At 44.7% G+C, this 18,855-nt stretch overlaps 1 protein-coding gene and 1 pseudogene across 2 annotated transcripts in view; both read left to right on the forward strand.

Moving 5' to 3' along the window:
- Positions 1–2,360: 2,360 nt before the first annotated feature.
- LOC311613051 (transgelin-2-like) lies at positions 2,361–3,208 on the forward strand (annotated as a pseudogene). Its single transcript has 2 exons — positions 2,361–2,806; positions 3,067–3,208. The product of its transcript is annotated as a transgelin-2-like (transcript).
- A 1,765-nt stretch (positions 3,209–4,973) lies between these two features.
- The window catches only part of RGSL1 (regulator of G protein signaling like 1), a gene marked incomplete at its 5' end in the record, with an annotated part of 42,203 nt that continues 28,321 nt past the window's right edge, over positions 4,974–18,855 (forward strand). The window contains 9 exons of the mRNA XM_084866530.1: positions 4,974–5,019; positions 5,499–5,581; positions 7,405–7,479; positions 8,927–9,056; positions 10,532–10,636; positions 11,618–11,779; positions 13,638–14,605; positions 16,843–16,905; positions 17,307–17,529. Coding sequence (XP_084722656.1) covers positions 4,974–5,019; positions 5,499–5,581; positions 7,405–7,479; positions 8,927–9,056; positions 10,532–10,636; positions 11,618–11,779; positions 13,638–14,605; positions 16,843–16,905; positions 17,307–17,529 — 1,855 coding nt within the window. The remainder of the gene's footprint in view (positions 5,020–5,498; positions 5,582–7,404; positions 7,480–8,926; positions 9,057–10,531; positions 10,637–11,617; positions 11,780–13,637; positions 14,606–16,842; positions 16,906–17,306; positions 17,530–18,855) is intronic.

Consider the following 18,855-nt stretch of genomic DNA (forward strand, 5'->3'; position numbering starts at 1 on the left):
GAGAGAAACACCGACCAGCTGCCTCCTACACACCCCCTACCGGGGATGTGCCTGCAACCAAGGTACATGCCCTTGACCGGAATCAAACCCGGGACCCTTCAGTCCGGAGATCGACGCTCTACCACTGAGCCAAACCGGTTTCGGCGCTTTTTAGCAATCTTATAAAAATCATCAAAATGCTCTTTTTAGTTTATCTATAATAATAAAAGTGTAATATACAAATCGACCGAACAGCCGAACAGTGGAATGCCCATCCGGACAACATTCCAGACAAAGCCGGGGTTGAGAAGGCCTACTCTTGCACGAATTTTGTGCATTGGGCCTCTAGGCAGATAATAAGCATGCAGTAAGTAGTTGGTGAATGATTAAACAAAGAATCTGGTACAGTAGCATAGATGAAATGTCAGTTTAATTCTGATCTTGGTTTTGAAGGGTAAGTGGAAATTTGTTAGAGTAGTTCAGGCAGGCATTCTAAGGTCTTATAAGTTCCTGTACTCAGACACCTAATTTGGCATTGCAGTTCCAGTGATGGGACTTAATGGCCCAGTGGTTCCAGAGAAAAATATTGAGTTCCTGCCCCCTAGGAAGGGTGACTAAGGAAGAGCCACACAAAATTCCTTTATGGGCAGTTTGAGAATGTGCTTTTCAGAGATGAGAATTGATTGAGGACAAAGTATAAACCCCTAGTCTTATTTCTTTTTCATGGAAGGTACTTAGCTAATGTTTACTGTTTCCCTGTTTAAAGCCAGTGGAAAATGAGATAACCCACAGTCAACCAGAGGAAACTATCTGGAAAGGAGGGGAAGAGGTGGAAAACAAAACTTGGATCCTAGGTTGAGTTTTCCAGCTTATATAAAAGACATGTCATTACATATTCAGATTACTTGTTAGATTTCTAGAAGGATATTATATCCAAAAGATACATTAGAAATAAATGGGCAGATCCCTGTTTTCCCAAAACATAAAATCAAGTGAAAGAGGCAGAACTTAAACTTAGGACTTAAACTATCATTGGATAACAGTGACAAAGAATCTGTCAGTGCGCACAAAATAGTATGGACTAAAGGCCTTAGTATGGGAAGAATCTGATACATTCAAGGGGATCCAGGAGATTGGGTCACATAAAGACTGGTAGAACCTGGAACCCTTTAGAACAGGTGTCACTGTGCATTCTCAAAGAGCTGGGTTCTGTTGATGGGGCTAATTCTGCCCCTAATCAATCTCAGTGGCAAGAGGAGCATGGCAACATGAGCAGTGCTGGTGAGTCTCTGAGGGGGAGGGCTCCAGGGCTTTGAGTCCCCAAATAAGGCAAATCACTCACCTTCCCACTCATTAATAGGTCTGAGTCATTCAGGGACACCACGAGTGGCTCTTAGTTATTCATGCCCTCTGTTTTCCTTTGTTCTGCTCTTCTTTTCCTCACTTCATCTTCCCCACCTTATGCCACCATATATTTGAGGACCTTATTCATAAGACAACTAAGTAAAATGCAGATCAGGCCATCATGTGTCATACCTCCTCCAGGTAGAAGGCTAGCATGAGGTTTAGGATTAAGGGGTGGTGGAAGATGAGGCTGGGAGGGTACCCAAAAGCCATATCTGGTGAAGCTCAGATACTGTACTAAGGAGTTTGACTTTAGGACATTGAAGAGTCTTTGAAAGGTTTTAACAATAATAATATCAAAATATTATGGCGGCAGTGTGTGAAGAGTGCTTGGAAAGGAAAGAGCCTGGAGCTAGGGAGGTGATTTTAAGAAACAGATGCAGTAGTCTAGGTGACAGGTGACAAGGGCCTGAAATAAGGGAGTGACTTACTTTATGGATGGAGAAGAGAGGACAGCTTCCAGGGATATGTAGGAGAAACCACAAGGCATGGTCCTTCGTTGAATGTGGGAGTATTAGGGAGGGAGGTGGGGGGAACAGAGCAAGAGAGGAATCAAAGGTGATTTTCAGGTTTCTGGTTTATGGTAGATCATTGGATAAGTTGTGGTTCCGGTAACAGAGATTGGAAATATAGGAAAAAGAGCAGGTTGGAATGAAAAAAAAAAAAAAAAAGGTCAGATCAGCATTGAAAATATTGAGCTGAAGGTGCTGGTGGATGCTTATGTAGAGATATCACATAGCTCTTTGCGCATTTAGAACTAGAGAAAGGGAAAGAAGTTTGGACCAAAAACAGATTTTGGAATCATCCACATGGCACAGGATAAATAACTCAGGGAATGCTTATTAAAGGAAGATCAAAGGGCTGAGAAAGGAGAAAGAAAAACATGGATATAAATTCACAAATCAAACACTTGCCCCACAACCCCACCTGGACTGTGGGCTCTCAGACACTACCCACGGTCACCACCACCTTTCAGAATGGCCAACAGGGGACCTGCCTATGGCCTCGGCCAGGAGATGCGGCAGAAGATTGAGAAACAGTACAATGCAGACCTGGAGCAGATCCTGATCGAGTGGATCACTGCCCAGTGTGGCAAGGATGTGGGCCAGCCCCAGCCCAGGCGTGAGAACATCCAGAATAGGCTCAGAGATGGCACACGGTGCTGTGTGAGCGCATTACCGGGCTTCATGTACCCTGAGGGGCTGGCCCAGTGACGAAGACCCAGGCTTTCTCCATGGTCTTCAAGTGGATGGAGCAGATGTCGCAGTTCCTGTCAGCAGCCAAGGGCTACGGCATCTGTAGCGCCGACATCTTCCAGACCGTGGACCTCTGGGAAGGAAAGAAATGGCCTGTGCAGAGGACACTGATGAAACTGGGTGGACTGGCAGTAGCCTGGGGTTATTTTCTCTGGGGATCCCAACTGGTTTTTAAGAAGTCCAAGAAGCTCTAACTGATTTGGCTCAGAGGATAGAGTGTCGGCCTGCAGACTCAAGGGTCCCAAGTTGCCGATTCCAGTCAAGGGCATGTACCTTGGTTGCAGGCACATACCCAGCAGGGAGTGTGCAGGAGGCAGCTGATCAATGTTTCAAACTCTCTATCCTTCTCCCTTCCTCTCTGTAAAAAAGCAATAAAATAAAATAAAATAAAATAAAATAAAATAAAATAAAATAAAATAATAAAAAAGAAGTCCAAGGAGACCTCTCAGAACTTATTGGACAATGAGCTGCAAGAGGGCAAGAACGTGATTGGGTTATAGATGGGCATCTACCACAGGGCATCTCAGGCAGGCATGACTGGCTATGGGATGTCATACCAGTTCCTCTGATCCATCCTCAGCTCTGTTCTTGCCCTCCCTTGGATGACATATTTTTATTTTATTTTATTTTATTGGTTTATTTATTTATTTATTTTTAGCAGTGACATTCCCTAGGAGCCTCTGGAGCTCTCAGGTTCCCCTCAGCCAGGGTGGGGGCCTGGACTGGTGTGTCTCCTCTGGGGGTGCCCAGTGGCAGCCTTTTCCTTGTGCTTATTAATATGTTTCCTTCTCCAAACTCACAAAACCTGGACCAACTGACCAAAATTTAGGGCCTTTTCCTCCTCCTTCAGACCTCTCCTCCTCAGATCTCTGTGTCTTCAATCCATTCCTTGGCTGGGGGTCAGCAACAATACCTTTGGGCCTTCCCTCCACAAATAAGCCTCGCTCACAGCTGTGGCTGCAGGGACTTAATTTATAGGGAGGGGTCTGTGGCAGCTGCCACCCCTGCACAGCTGGACTGGGCTCTCCACACACTGAAGGAAGCCTCCCTGGCAGAGGCCCTCCTGGCCCCTCATCTTCCATTCCCTTCGCTGTGGCTAAGGGATGGTGTGAAGGGAGAGAGGAAGAAGGACTGGGGCTTGAAGTATCTGAATTTGCTGATTTAAATAAATAACCTCTGTGTTGTTGGTTTTTTTAATTACAACACTAGGTGGCCAAAAGAATAGATCTGTGGAACAGAGGGCAAGAACTGACATACTCTGCAACAATAGTGTTTGATTGTCTGAGCTATTTCCATTCTTTTTTTTTTCTTTCTTTTTTTTTTTTAATATATTTTATTGATTTTTCACAGAGAGGAAGAGAGAGATAGAGAGTTAGAAACATCGATGAGAGAGAATCATCGATCAGCTGCCTCTTGCACACCCCCTACTGGGGATGTGCCCGCAACCAAGGTACATGCCCTTGCCCGGAATCAAACCCGGGACCTTTCAGTCCGCAGGCCGACGCTCTATCCATTGAGCCAAACCGGTCCCGGCCCCATTCTTATTATATGAAGACAATAATCATCAAATGTCATCAGGAAGAGTTATGGAAGTCTTATTTAGTTTTCTTATATGATCTTATATGATCACTAGAGGCCCGATGCACGAAATTCGTGCAAGGGACTTGGCCCTTGCAGCCCCAGCTGCCTGGACCCTCGCAACCCCAGCTTCATCTGGAAGATTGTCCATATGTTCATTCTTCTGTTTGGTCTAATTAGCATAATAACTCTTTATTATATATGATAACTACTTTAGTGGTGGTGAGTGGTACTTACTATTCACACCAGATGTTTAGACTGAGGGATAGGACTAATTATAGTATATAGGTTGCTCATTTTATAAGTCTTATATTATAAACTTTAGGTATGATGGGCAAATGTAGGAACATTGATAGAACAATTAGTTTATTATTCACTAGTTGAGCATTGTGTTCTAAGAGCAGAGGTAGTGAATTAAAGTTAACTTACAGGGGTCACCTAGCCCACCTGTGGTCTCGATGGCTTGGCTTTGTAATATTCAACCTTTATTGCCTCAGATGAACTTGGACAGTGCAGTGATCAAGTCTGAGGAGAATGAAAATATTTTGCATGACCAGATCAATATTTAGAAAAGCTCTTGTTGGGTTTAATGTTGGGCCCAACCCAGGAAGTTATACGTTGACTGGAATAAATGTAGATTCTTGCCCTTGGTTTCTGAAAAGTGACTGAATAAATAAGCGATGGGGGAGTTAATAGTGAAATGAGAGAGTGCCCAAAGCTAACCCCACTTCCAGCCACACTAATAAAACATGCAACATGGACAACAGTTGCCTGCGTTCTCCCCTGAGGCGAGTGCAGACTGGTTGAGTTGTGCTAGACACTCCAACCAACAAAAGAGGAACCAGATGGCAAGGAGGCGGTTGAAGAATTGCTTAATGATTAGCAAGGGAGGCTGGAGATAAGCAGAAGGTTGTGATGTCTTCATACATTTGAGGACACAGTCCCGCTGTAGAGACTTAAATGAATTCTGTGAAGCTTCGGAGGGTAGAATTTCGGTGCATAGAAAGAAGATAAAGGAAGGCAGTGCATAGTAGGAAGAATCTTCCTAACCTGCTTCCTCTTTTCATAAATGGAATGGCAGCCCTGGGAGGTAGTGAGCTCCCCACAGCTGGGGGTGTGCAAGCAGAGGGATACTGCAGAGGAGAGTCCCGGAGATGGCAGGAAATAGCGTTGGATGATGCTGAGATTTGGCTATGTGAAATGTCCCGTTCAGTTGCTTCATTTTCTCATCCTGAGTACAATTCTGGTTCATGAGTGTGTTTGTTTTTTCTCCCCATATAGAGATAATCTGTTCTACGAATCTCATAATTCTGCTGGAGGATGAAATATTTGCTGATTTTTTCAACACATTTCTTTCTCTCCCGGTAAGTTTTCTCACTCGGACTTAAATCTGCACGTTTCATCAATAGACTAGTAGTGAATCTCACTGAGACACATGCCTTTAAAACACACACACACACACACAGACACACACACACACACACACAAAGTATCAAATAAAAACTTCTCAATTTGAGCAAGTAAATATGAATTAGAATTTCCTCTAACATATCCAAGAGCTTCCCATCATTGATATGATCCAATCCTAAATCCCCACCTCCTTCATTGCCTTTACTTACCCTTCACACCCTCTGCTGGTACCCAGTAGTCTACCCAAAGGAGCATCCCTAGTATTCTTCCTCCTCTGCGCCTCTACTGAGCTGTTCATAGTTTCTGTAGTCCCACTTACCAGAGTCTTAACCACTTTTCAAATATCTGCTTACATCCTGTCCTCCTTAAGGAATTCCCAGGCCCTTCCAATGGGACTTACTTTCCCTGCCTCTGTGCCCCTTAGCACTTTGCAACTAATAAAAATGTCTTAGTGTCACTTCTGAAACCTTTCATGCCACCGGCAGAAGTAACAGTAAGCATGAGGATCACCCTAAAGACCTGCTCTTAGATGTCTCTTCCTCTTTCCTCTTTTTACCATGTTGATGGCACCACCATCCACTCAGGCAGCCAAACCTGTTACCCCAAAACTCCTCCCTTCTTGTTACCACCTCTCCCCAATATTCAAACAGGGACAAGGTCTGGCATTTTGCTTTGTAGAAAAAATCTCTCCTATCTGCCCCATCCTTTTTGCCTTTAGATCCTATCTCCCCCCATCTGGTTGCCTAGTTCACAGGCACTGCTCCATGACAAAAGAGAACAGAAGGCTAGAATTAGCTATCAATTTTGCATGCTTAATGCTCCCATACGTAATCTGTACCCCTAATCTTCACATCCTCGGTCCTTTCTACTTTCTCCAGCTCAAGAGTTCAGGCAAATCCAAAGCTGTTTCTCTTTATGAAAGACTTTAGGCCTTTGGCTTTGCCAATTAGTACACAAAATACACAGAAGTTAATGCCTCGTAATATCCTGGGCTTTGGCCTTTGCACACAGGCATGATAACTCCCAGGTCGAGGCAGGGCGGAGCCAAAAGATAAACAAATCTTGTCACTTAGTCTACTTTGGGTGTTTTGGGGCAAGGCAAGTTGATTCAGTGGAGTACAAATAAGGATGAATGTCCCCTGAAATAGAAAAGCAATGGGACTAGTTATAGCATACTAGAGGCCCGATGCACCAAGATTTGTGCAAGAATAGGCCTTCCTTCTCCTGACTGCCGGCGCCACCTTTGCTCAGGCCCGGAGCCTTTTGGCCTTTGTTTCAGCCTGGAACTGCCTTTCCGCCTTCCCATGCTGCCCAGAGGCCCAGAACTGCTAGGGCTGTGCGGAATGGCAATGATGCAAGCGTCCACCCGCCCTCCTCCCCCCACACCCCTCCCTGGCTGCTTGGCATCTGAGTATGGAAATTAACTTGCCATCTTTATTTGGGTTAATTTGCATACTCCTGATTGTCTAGTGGGCATCGCAAAGGTACAATTTGCATCTTTCTCTTTTATTAGTGTAGATAGGTTGTGAATTTTAGAAGTGTTCCATTATAAATTTTAAGTGTGATGGGCAAATGTAGGGACATGGATAGAATAATTAGCTTATTGTTCACTAGTTGAGCATTGTGCTCCAAGATGAGGCCAGTTGGTCCAGGTTCTGTGAGTTTGGAGAAGGAAATGTATTGTGCTCACCTCTTCCCCTGTGGTTGCAGATGCCCCATGACATGTTCATGAGGAGAAGGTCTACCCCTTTGGCTGTTTCCTAGTTTTCTTTTGCAGGTTTTCGGTCAGACACCATTTTATACAGTTGAAAATGCACAGTGGAGCTTGTGTCCAGAAATACCTCATGACTTCGTGAGTAAGGGCCTTACTTCAGTGGCGGCGGTCTTGGGGTGGGGGTTTGAGGGAGCTGAATTGGAAGTGAGGTTGGGAGAGGGAGAGGGAGAAAGGAAAGCAGGTGAGTAGAGCAAACAGTATCAAGCCAGTTAGACATTTCTCCTTTGTGCATTCTTATTACTTAGCCAAGAGGTGCTGCTGAGTTCTTTCTGTTATATTCCAGTCCATGGTGAGCAAATGGGACTTCATCCCTCATTCTCACTGTGACTGTTGGGTGGTAGATGCTTGAAGCACTGTGTTGCAAAGAACTTTGAGGCCACACCTAAGCCAGGAAGAGTGTGGGAATGGATTGGCAATGCCTGACGTGGGTGTGGGGTAGGCACTCACAGTCCATGGGCTACCTAGTAATTTGCACTATAAGGTATAGCTCAAGGGAAGATGCCACTCTGCAATTCCTAATGCCTACTCTACCACTTTCCTCCAGAGAGTTGTCTCACTTTTCCTTCTTTATATCCTTTTTCCTTGTTGTCATCCATTGTCTTTCTCTTTTCCTTCTCCCCTTTCCTATTACTAATATCCTTTTCCACCGTATAGATGTTAGACATACCAATGGCTTTCACATGCCCTTCTGGCAGCAGGTAGTCTCAGAAAAGTCATCCTAATCCCTGCTCACAGCAAGGTTTTCTTTTCCCCTGGAATCTGGAGAGCTGGGAAAGGCACCCCACTCTGGTGGTTACATTTAGTATTCCTAGAACCCTGAAATGTAAACATTTTAGTTTTTTTCCTTCTTTCTCTGGTGGCTCCGTGTCTCAGGGATCCATCCTGTACTCTAAATGATGTTACGTGTGAGTCTTTGTGTGTTTTTGTACACGTTATGCAGCTGATATGGGTTGGGAGCGTGAAGAATATTATAAATGTGCTTACAAAGAAGCACGTTGAATCGAGTTATGACTCAACACCAAAGACCAAAGTCTCTTCCGCTCCTCTCCTATCAAGCAAGACTTAGATCTTATTTCAAAATATGTCTTTTTATTGATTTCAGAGAGGAAGGAAGAGGGAGAGGGAAAGAGATAGAAACATCAATAGTGAGAGAGAATCATTAATCAGCTGCCTCCTGCATGACCCCCACTGGGGATTGAGGCTGAAACCGGGGCATGTGCACTGACCGGGAATCGAACTGTGACCCCCCTGGTTCATAGGTCAACGTTCAACCACTGAGCCACATCAGCTGGGTGACTTAGATCTTTTTTTTAGAACAACTTCACCCACAAAGATTTTTACCCCCTACCAATCCATTCACTCCTTGGGGAGCCTCAGTTCAAGTCTCCAGTTTCTTTAGGTTCTATTTTTAATCTCTGGGCCAGATTCAACAAGTGTTAGGTTATTTGTTGCCCTTTTCTAAGATGCATTTCTTAGCAGTTCAGTTCCATTTCTCTTTTCTGTTCCTATTTTGCTTCGACTCTAGATTCCAAAGTACAAAGGATTATTGAGCTGGTTGGGAAAATACCGGTTACCTTTCTTCTGTAAAACCAACTTGTGTTTCCATTACATTCTCTGTCAAGAGCTCATCAGTTTCATTAATTCCCCAGAAGGAGGTAAGCATGAATGTGTAAGTATAGAGAAATATGGGAAGCCAGACTGCCTGTTAGTCCTACAGTAGCATACAAATAGTGACTACCTTTGTAGCCTTAGACGTACAGGTGGCTCAGTCTGTGTTGTGACCATAGGTAAAATCTTGAGCTGGAAAATTGTTACTTAGATCAGTAAGCAGGAGTCTAATTGGCTGGCTATTGTCACACTACATTCATAAATGAGAGAATTAATGGTGGCCACAGAACATGACAAAATTGCCTAAACTATATGCAAAATCAATCATATCTCACCACCTTCATTGCCACCACCTGGTCTAAGCCACCATCATTTCTCACCTGGTCACTGAAATCATCTTAGACTCCTTGCTTCTGCTTTTGCTCTGCTGCTCAAAGCAGTCAGTGTGAGCCTTTCAACATTTAATTCAGATTGTGTCATTCCTCTTCTTACTACCCACCACCCCTGCACCAATGGCTTCTTTCTCAGTGTGAAATCCAACACCCTTACGATGGCCTTCAAGGTCCAAGAGACCTGGCCTCATTTCCCTTCAGACCTCATCTCCTCCTACACCCCTCCTCAGTCCCTCCATTTCCACCACATTGGCCCTCATGCAGTTCCTTAAACATATTAGACATATTTCTCTTGCAAGGCTTTGCACTGTCTGTTCACTCTTCCTGACATGCTCTTTCTCCATATCCACACTGGCTCCCACTCTCATCTCCTGGAATCCCTGTGAAGTTCTCACCTCCCCCATGAAGACCATAACATCCACTCGTCCAACATCTACCTTAGCACTCCCAGCCCTTCTCTACTTTTTCATTTTTCCTGTAGTGCTTCAACTTTTCCAGATAATGTACTTGTTCTACTGCTTATTCATTGTCTGTCTCATTCACTAGATTTTAAGCTCCTTGAGGGCAGGGGTTTTTGTTGTTTGCTAATGTATCCCAAAACACCTAGAATGGTACTTGTCACTTAATAGACATGTAGTAAATATTTGTTGAAAGAATGAATGAATAAAGCCTCCATCTAGGATTGAATTGGTAACTTTACTTTCAGCTCAACTAACCAAAGGAAATCAAATATGCTCCACCCAGGGAAGGTTAAGATTCAGGAGATCCCATTGAGTAAAATGTTGTAACAAATCACTGCTATGCTCTCTCTCTCTCTCTCCTGCGATATACATATTGGGAAAATCAGATTGGTAGAATTACTCTCATGAGGGAAGGCAAAGGGCCTTGGTTGTCGGGTGTTTTTTGGATTGTATGTGTGCTTGTGGGTCTCTCACATATCACTTGATGCATGTCAGTAGAGGGGCTGGTGCCTAGTTTCAAAAGCACCACATAATCGGGACCCAACTCAGCTAACTATCTACCATTTCTCCTCACTCATACTGAGCGAATGGGGGTCTGATTGTGCGCGAGGCTGAGAGAAAGGAGTTGGGGACAGAGCTCACTCTCTCAACATGGACTTTTCCTGGCAGCCAAGATGATGAGATGGAAAAAGGCAGACCAGTGGCTACTCCAGAAATGCATTGGCGGGGTCAGAGGGATGTGGCGCTTCTGTACCTACCTCAAGGGCAGTGCAGGTGGGTTCTCGGAGTTCTTCCTGGGGCCTTCGCAAGTTCTCAACAGTTTCTAGGATGCCCCAGAGCACTTACTAACAGTTATGTGTGTCTATGGTGAATATAAAAAATGATTTATAATGCAGTTTGAGTAAAGTCTTTTAAAACTGTAATCCATAGTGTAGGTTAGGGCAAACGCAATCAGTGTCCCTTTCACTCATTTGTTCATTCAACAATGGTGATTGAGCATCACTCTATGGCAGCCGCTGTGCTGGTAGGTGGGGATACAAAGGTGAATGAGAGCTATGTATCTCCACTTCATAAAGTTGCCACGATGGTGGGGAGACAGACAAGGAACAAGTACTATATTTTTCGGCATATAAGACGACCCCCTAATTTTACAGTTAAAACATAGGTTTAGGCCTATATTCACTGTATAAGACTACCCTCCACTTCCGAGGCAACACCAGTTCTTTTTTTAATAGACCACCTCTCTGACTCTGGCCAATCTGAGCAGGCTTTTTACTAGAACACAGTGTAGCTTCGGGTACAGAACATGTATAATTTGCATGCATAAAAAGCCTGTTATGAAACAGGGAATATAGTGTTTGGTACATTTTGGCCCAACTGTCCTTCTGCTAGCTACTCTGGGTACATGATCTGGGAAATTTACTTTTCCCTCTGTCTTTATTTTTTTGGACCAAACTCAAATGTCTCATGATCCATCTTCAGAGTCGTGCTGTTTTTCTTAAAGAGAGAGTTTTTCTAACAATAAAAAAGTCACAAAAGATCCCTATCCATTAATTCCCTTCCTCCATGACTCTCACCTGCCCCCATAGTAGGACATTTCTGGAGATGGTACTTTCATCCAGAGGAGTGGCTAATGGTGATGTTTGAGGCAGTAGAGCAGGTGGGTGGTAGGGGTATCAGCTGCCACACCCTGATGCAACCACTGAAGGGGCAAGACTGGGGTGCAGCTCTGTGCCTCCCCTGTCTGGACTGTAGGTGAAGAGCTGGTGGATTTCTGGATTCTTGCTGAGAAGATCCTGGGCATAGATGAGATGGACTTGGAATTGAGAGACCACTACCTGTCTCTCCTCCTTGTGCTGAAGGCCACCCATCTTCAGGAGGGCTCACGGGTAGTGACCCTCTGCAACATGAACATAAGTAAGAGCTATAAAGTTTTATCTGAAGTAAAATCCCCGGGAGATGTAACCAGAAAAACCAGTCCAGTGTCTAATAGCCCTCAGTCTCTTGCTTTGCATACTGCCACCCTTTCCATGTTCTATGCATCAGGGATGCCAGTAGGAAACCCAACCAGTAACAGGGGAGGGATGAGAGAGACCAGTTGTCCTTAGGCTGGTACTGGCCTCTTCTGAGCTATTACTTGCCAGTGATGTTTTGCTGGGTGGAGTGAAAAGGAATTGGAACAAGGTAATTGCATAGTTCCTCTATCTTCTGAGCCTGCAGAGCTTGTCTTTTTTTCTTTCTTTTTTTTCTCTCTCTCTTTTTTAAATTAGGATTCTTTAGAATAAACTGCAGCCCATAGGCCAAGTGAAGTACATGGGGCCTATGAACTAAGAATGTGTTCATATTTTTATTTTCTTTTTAAAAAAATATTTTTATTGATTTCAGAGAGGAAGAGATAGGAACATCAATGATGAGCGAGAATCATTGATTGGCTGCCTCCTGAACCCCCCCTATGGGGATCGAGCTTGCAATCCCAGCATGTGCCCTTAACCAGAATCAAACCTGGGACCTGTTAATCTGCAGGCTGATACTCTATCCACTGAGCCACCAGCTAGGGCTGTTTTCATATTTCTAAAGTGTTAAAGAAGACAAGTGTGCAAAGAAGACAAGTGTGCAAATGTTTTCATATTTCTAAAGTGTTAAAGAAGACTATAGGTGTCCCACAAAGCCTGAACAATTTATTAGCAGGTCCTTCACAGACAAAGCTGCCCGCCTCTTCTCTAGAACATCCAGATATCCATTCATTCATTTATTTACTTACTTGAGGCCCATTGTACAAAGATTTATGCAAGAATAGGCCTGCCTTCCCCTGGCTTTGCTCCCAGCTGCTTGAGAGCCTGCAAGTCCTTGCTCCCGACTGGAGCGCTGCTCCTGTAGCTCTGCCCCCACCTCTCGCTCCCCCTCATAGCAAGCATCCTGCCTGGCTGCTCCGTGCCTGTGTATGCAAATTAACCCATCATCTTTGTTGTGTTAATTTGCATACTCACTCCTGACTGGCTGATGGGCATCACAGAGATGTGGTCAATTTGCATATTTCTCTTTTATTGGTGTAGATTTATTTAGTGAGGAGGCATTGCTAACCGAAACACAAATGTGTTCCAGATTTGCTATTTGGGATTAGTCACACTACTCTTAATTCAGAGAGATAATTGAGAATTGATGGCATTAAAATCAGAGCTAATAAAGACTCCTTCAAATTATTGTCCAAAATCCTTCCTCCTTGTTAGATCTGATCCTGAGACATCCCATCCAGAGATACATGTTCTTACACAAGTGTTCATGTGATGTTCGCTTTTCTTTACAATAACATTCAGTAGTCTAAAATAGTGCTCGGCAAACTCATTAGTCAACAGAGCCAAATATCAGTACAATGATTGAAATTTCTTTTGAGAGCCGAAAACCAACTTCTACACATGGCCCACAAAGTTTCAATAGCACTGTACATGCGCACCCACATATGGTATTTTGTGGAAGAGCCACACTCAAGCGCCCAAAGAGCCACATGTGGCTTGCGAGCTGCAGTTTGCCAACCATTGGTCTAAAAAATAACTTGAAGAATCTCATAGAATGATTTATTTATCTGGGGAAAAAGGAAGGTAATCAGAGACAGGGGTCACTGTGCTGAACAAATTATAAAGACACATTCATAATATATTTGACCTCTTCACATCCCTGGGTTGCTTGAGGAACAATGAAATTCTAATCAAAAAACATTTGGAAAAACTTCAAAAGCTCACCGGCGTTTTCATCTTTCATCTCTCTGTCTTCTTTCCAGAGTCTCTCTTGAACCTCTCCATCTGGCATCCCATACAGTCAACCACCAGGCGGGAGATCTTGAGCAACATGCAGAAAGTGGCTCTGTTCAAACTCCAGAGCTATTGGCTTCCCAACTTTCACACCCATTCCAAGACCATCATCGCTAAGGAGGAATCATTGCAGAATCTGATTCAAGAATATGAGACTCGCCAGTGCAGTATTTGCTGTAGCCATGTAGGAGGGCTCCCTCTGAACATGAGCATCAAGCCATCGTGCCACCCCCAGAAGCTGTACTCGAGCAGAAAGATCAAGCGGAAGATATGGCGGTTGCTAGATCATGCACCGTGGTCCCTGGAATTGGATACCAAGTCAGGCCCCAAATCCACGTCCTCCCAGGAGACCTGTCCTCAAGAGAAAGTGGTTATAGAGATGCCTTCCCTGAAAAAGGCCTCTTCAAAGGAGAGAATAACCAGTTCCCTGGAAAAGGACAGTCTCGGTGCCAGGAAGTCCAACGTGAAGAAGAAAGCCAAGAGCCATCTCCACATGGAGGGCCTCTTTGAGGCCAAGATCTCTACCCACCTGAGGACTGCCACCCCCATCATCCGTCACTCCCCCCGTGTGACAGTCAAGAAGGCCATCAAGCAAAGACTCTCCTTGGGGTACACCCACTGGGCCTTGTGTGCTGATGCCTTTGCAGGGAGCCCCTTCCGGGACCACCTGAAGAAGCAGAATTTGAAAACCGAGGTCAAACTCCTGGACCTCTGGCAGGACCTGCACCATTTCCTCAGTGTCCTGATGAATAACAGGAAGACGGGGAATGCTGTCTTTTGGCACATACTGGGCAACCGAATCTGTGAGCTCTACCTGAATGAACAGATTGGTCCATGCTTACCACTCAACTCCCAAACCATTGAAGGTCTGAAGAAGCTTCTGCCTTCTGGGAGTATGAACCCCTGGATACCCAAAGCCCAGGAGGAGATCTGCCAGGTAGGTCATACTTTACCGAAATGGGTTAAGATCTAGAAGACTGGGTCAAAATTGGCGTATCTGATCATCTATACTAAGTTAATGATATAATTACCCACATGACCGTTCACCTATTGAAGAGTTGGTTAATCTCTTAGGAGCAGGCTATACAAATTGCCAAGAAACAGCCAAAACTCCAAAGAGGAATGGAGGTGGGGGAGTGGTCATTAACCACCCTTTAGTCCTTCTTCAATTCCCCCTTATGTGGAGTCTCCCAAAACCATGAACCTCTGAGTGTTCCACTGAGGGAAGTTTTAATGACTCTGTTTTGAACGTCATGGATTGAAATGCAGGGTCTTTCTTTCCTAGAATAGCCAACGAGAAAATGCCCAATTGAGAAGGTTTTATTCTTATCCCAAAACATGAGATAAAAGCAGGAGACCATCCTAAAAACTCATAGGAAGTAAGGCCCATTGCTTGACTGTTGTATCATCAAGATCTTGGGAGAGCCCTAACTGGTTTGGTTCAGTGGATAGAGGGTTGGGCTGCAGATTGAAAGGTCCCAGGTTTGATTCCCGTCAAGGGCATGTACCTTGGTTGCGGGCACATCACCAGTAGGGGGTGTGCAGGAGGTAGCTGACCAATGTTTCTTTCTCATTGATGTTTCTAACTCTATCCCTTTCCCTTCCTCTTTGTAAAAAAAATCAATAATATACATATTATATATATATATAAATCTTGGGAGAAAACAAATGGCAGAGTCAGTTGGGAAACAGATGAGCATCCAATAAAAGGACTAATTACAAGGTAGTGAGCACTAGAGTAGGGAAATTACAGAGGATAGTGCAGTGCCCCGGGGCCAGTAATGGTGGGTCACCTTTATCACTCTTAGGCCTGAAGAGTTGAGGAGAGGGAATAGTTAGTTACCAGAACCAGGAGAGAAGAGCTATATGGAATGGAATGCTCAGCAGGAGCTATAATTGTCAGTAGAGGGATGTAGCCAGTCATAGTGATCTGGCTGGGAGGGACCAAGGGAATAGATATTCCAAGCTCACTCGGATCCTGCTTTCCCAACTCCTTTTAGGACTCCTGACTGGATAAACCCAACCAGAGGTCAGGGGAGCTTGTTGATGTGATCCATACAGGATCATTTCCCAAGGCATAAGCCAGGTAAAGAAGGATAGAGAGTAGATCTGGAAGGGCAAGTAGATATAAATAGCAAAATTTTAATGCATTATAATTTATTAAACACATTACCTCCTTGAGGATTCCTAGCACCTCTAAGAGAAAGACAGGGTAGTATTGTCATTTGTACAATGAGGAAAATGAGACTCAGAGAGGGTTGAGTGGATTGGCTCAAGGCACACAGCAGACTAGTGGAGGAACCAGGGGCCAGAACCCAGGAGTTCTTGGCTCCAAGTCCAGCACAATCTCCAGTACGGCATAATTACCCAGGGTTGCACATCTGGGTTGTATAGGACCAGAGCAGAGCAGTGGATCTATAGCCACAGCTCTCCTGTGCAGTTCTTCAGTTCTGGAAAACTAGAGGCCCCCTTCCTCTTGTGAAACGTGTTCCCTCCTCTCCGCTCCCAGGGAACTTTGTTCACACCTCTATGGTGGCATGTGCCGTCATGCTTGAAGGTGAGCTCCTTGAGAACCAGGCTTGTAGCATATTGATCTGTATGTTCTCAGCAATGGGCATGGTGTCTGGCATGTGGGAGGCACTCAGAAAGTATTCATCAGATAAATAAATGAGTGAACATGAGGGTATAGCTATATAAACCTAGCTAAGCACTAACGCAAAGCTTTCTGTTGTCATTATCGGACTTTGTGTATTTATTTTAAGGTAATGAAATAATTTTCACAAGTGGGTAAGGTCTTCCAGGAGGAGATATTAAGAGTAGACACACCAAAAGAAGATGGTTTGTTTTCAGGACCATTTTGAGAATCAGATGAGTGAGTACTTTGGAAAGGAACAAAGATTTAAGAGGTGGTCAATAATTGTCCTTACACTCTTTGTTGTACCTCTTTCTTAAGTAAGTATCGGTTACTGTCCTCTAAGATTCAGAGAGAGGCTGCATGAGCTTCAAATTTAGAAAGCCAAAGGAATGTCCTGGTTGGTCATGGCTGATGTTTGCTGTTCCATTTTATCTCCAAACTAGAGACTCCGAAATCGGCAGCCTATGCTTCTCCCATGTAGACATTAGCAGGCTGAGCACACCTTCTAACACTTATAATATGTCGTGTTTGAATTGCAGATGCTCAGCTCCTGGTATGATGAATTCCTGAATGAAGAGGACTACTCGTTTCTCACTTATTCAGTAGGAGGGGCTTTGAGTTGGGGATGAAGCATAAGGTTGAGGGAAGAAAAGAGAGTAACTGCTCTTTTAGAAGCCTTATTCGTTAAAGTAAATGAAAGTCTGATTTCTTTTTTCTTAGAGGCTACTGGGGGGTTGACATGGTCCCTGATGCTTAAACATAAAGCTCTCAAAGCAAAAGACTCAAGTGTGTAAGGTGACTTTAAAAGAGTCACATTCACGTCGAATTTCTCCATTAATAGAAAATGGGTTTGCAATGGACCTGAACAAATTGAAAACCATCAGCCTAAGTCTACCTGACAGGGAGACACGGGAGGACTGGGCTGTTAAAAAAAAAAAAAAAATCTTGCTTCTGGTCTAGTTCCTGTAGCAAATACTGTCTGTCCCCCTCCCCCTTCTCTTAGACTCAGACCAAGGTCACCAACACGAGGTGGCATAAGAAAGACTCTATAAGGAAAAAAGAGAGCATTCTTCTTTATAAGAGATTTGAGAAGTCCCTGTCGTTATGCCAGAGTTTGGCTTACATGGAGGAAATGGACTCAGTGGAGTGGAGAAAACTAGCTACCGAGGACCTGAGACAAGACGGGTCTCTCCAGGTGGAACTGAAGTCTCCAGTGTTTCTGTCAGGTGAGGGCAGTCACCATAATTTTTTCGACCCCTGACATAGAGGCAACTGGGAAATACGGATAGTTTACATTGAGTGATTATTTACTGTGTGTCAGCACTGTGCAATGCAGGAAGCAACCGGTTGATGGTTCACTCTCACATCAATGTTTCTCTCCTTTCCTCTCTCTCTCTCTCTCTAAAAATCCATTTTAAAAAATTTCATTTTTAAAGTAACACTCAACTCTTGAAATCTTGGCATTGCATGGTGCACCCATATACAAAACAAGAGGCCCTGGATGCTTGCCCTTCAGAGCTATGTGCTTGAGCATGAGTTATTTAAATCTTTCATGAAGAGGCCCTCTCTCTGTTTTACCCAGAGCTTCACCTTTTCTCTAAATGCCGAACATTCCAGAACCTCTCCCAGAAATGTAGAGAGATGTGGGAGAAAGGGTAGCTGGTAAATGTCACCACACCAGACAGGGCAACAGGCATTTCTTTAGTGGCCAGGAATGTCCGGGGTAGCCAGGAAGAGTGGGAACCGTGCTCCCTGGAGACACGCCCCCCTTCTCCCAGCACACGTGATTGTTTCATCCACCGCTGCAGTTCTGGAACACCGGTCCCACCTGATAAGGGCCTGCTGTGCATTTGTCCATCTTGGAGCTCTGTCTGCTCAGGAGGCTGATGGCTGTACCCACAGAGCAGCAGAACTAGAATGCTCTCAGCCTTCCTACAGAGAAAATTAGTCCCAGGGAGGTGAGAAGGTTGCCTGAGGCGGCTCAGCAAGGGAGGACTAGAAATCTAGATCCTCTGCAGAAATAACCCGCTGCTCTTGCACCTTACAGCCAGGTACCCCTGGCTGAGAGGCGATATTGACAACAGTGGCAGTTGTCATAAGGACAACTGACATTTGGGAGTCCACACGCTGGGATTCCTTCTGGACTCCACCAGTATCGTTCAGAAAGCACTAAACTGCCCTGGGGAGTTCTGGGACCACTGTGTGTGACTGGGCGGGGGCCTCCATGGGCCAGGGGTCTCCAAGAAGGACAGAATCCTCCCACGCTGGAGGGGTGGCGGTCTTTCCTTGCTTCTGATCTGGCTTAGAGAACTTGCATTCCTTGCGTAGAAACATTCCCTTTTCAGGGGTCCTCAAACTTTTTAAAGTGGGGGCCAGATCACGGTCCCTCAGAGAGCTGGAGGGCCGGACTATATGAACTACTAATTCCTACTGTAACACCTCAGCTGCGCTCACTGCCCAAAAAACCTGGCAGGCCGGATCAGACTCCTCTGCGGGCCGCATGTGGCCCGCGGGCCGTAGTTTGAAGACCCCTGCCTTAGAACATTGTTGTT

Source organism: Pipistrellus hanaki (genome assembly GCF_964339955.1).
Source record: "Pipistrellus hanaki genome assembly, chromosome: 18".
NCBI lineage: Eukaryota > Metazoa > Chordata > Mammalia > Chiroptera > Vespertilionidae > Pipistrellus > Pipistrellus hanaki.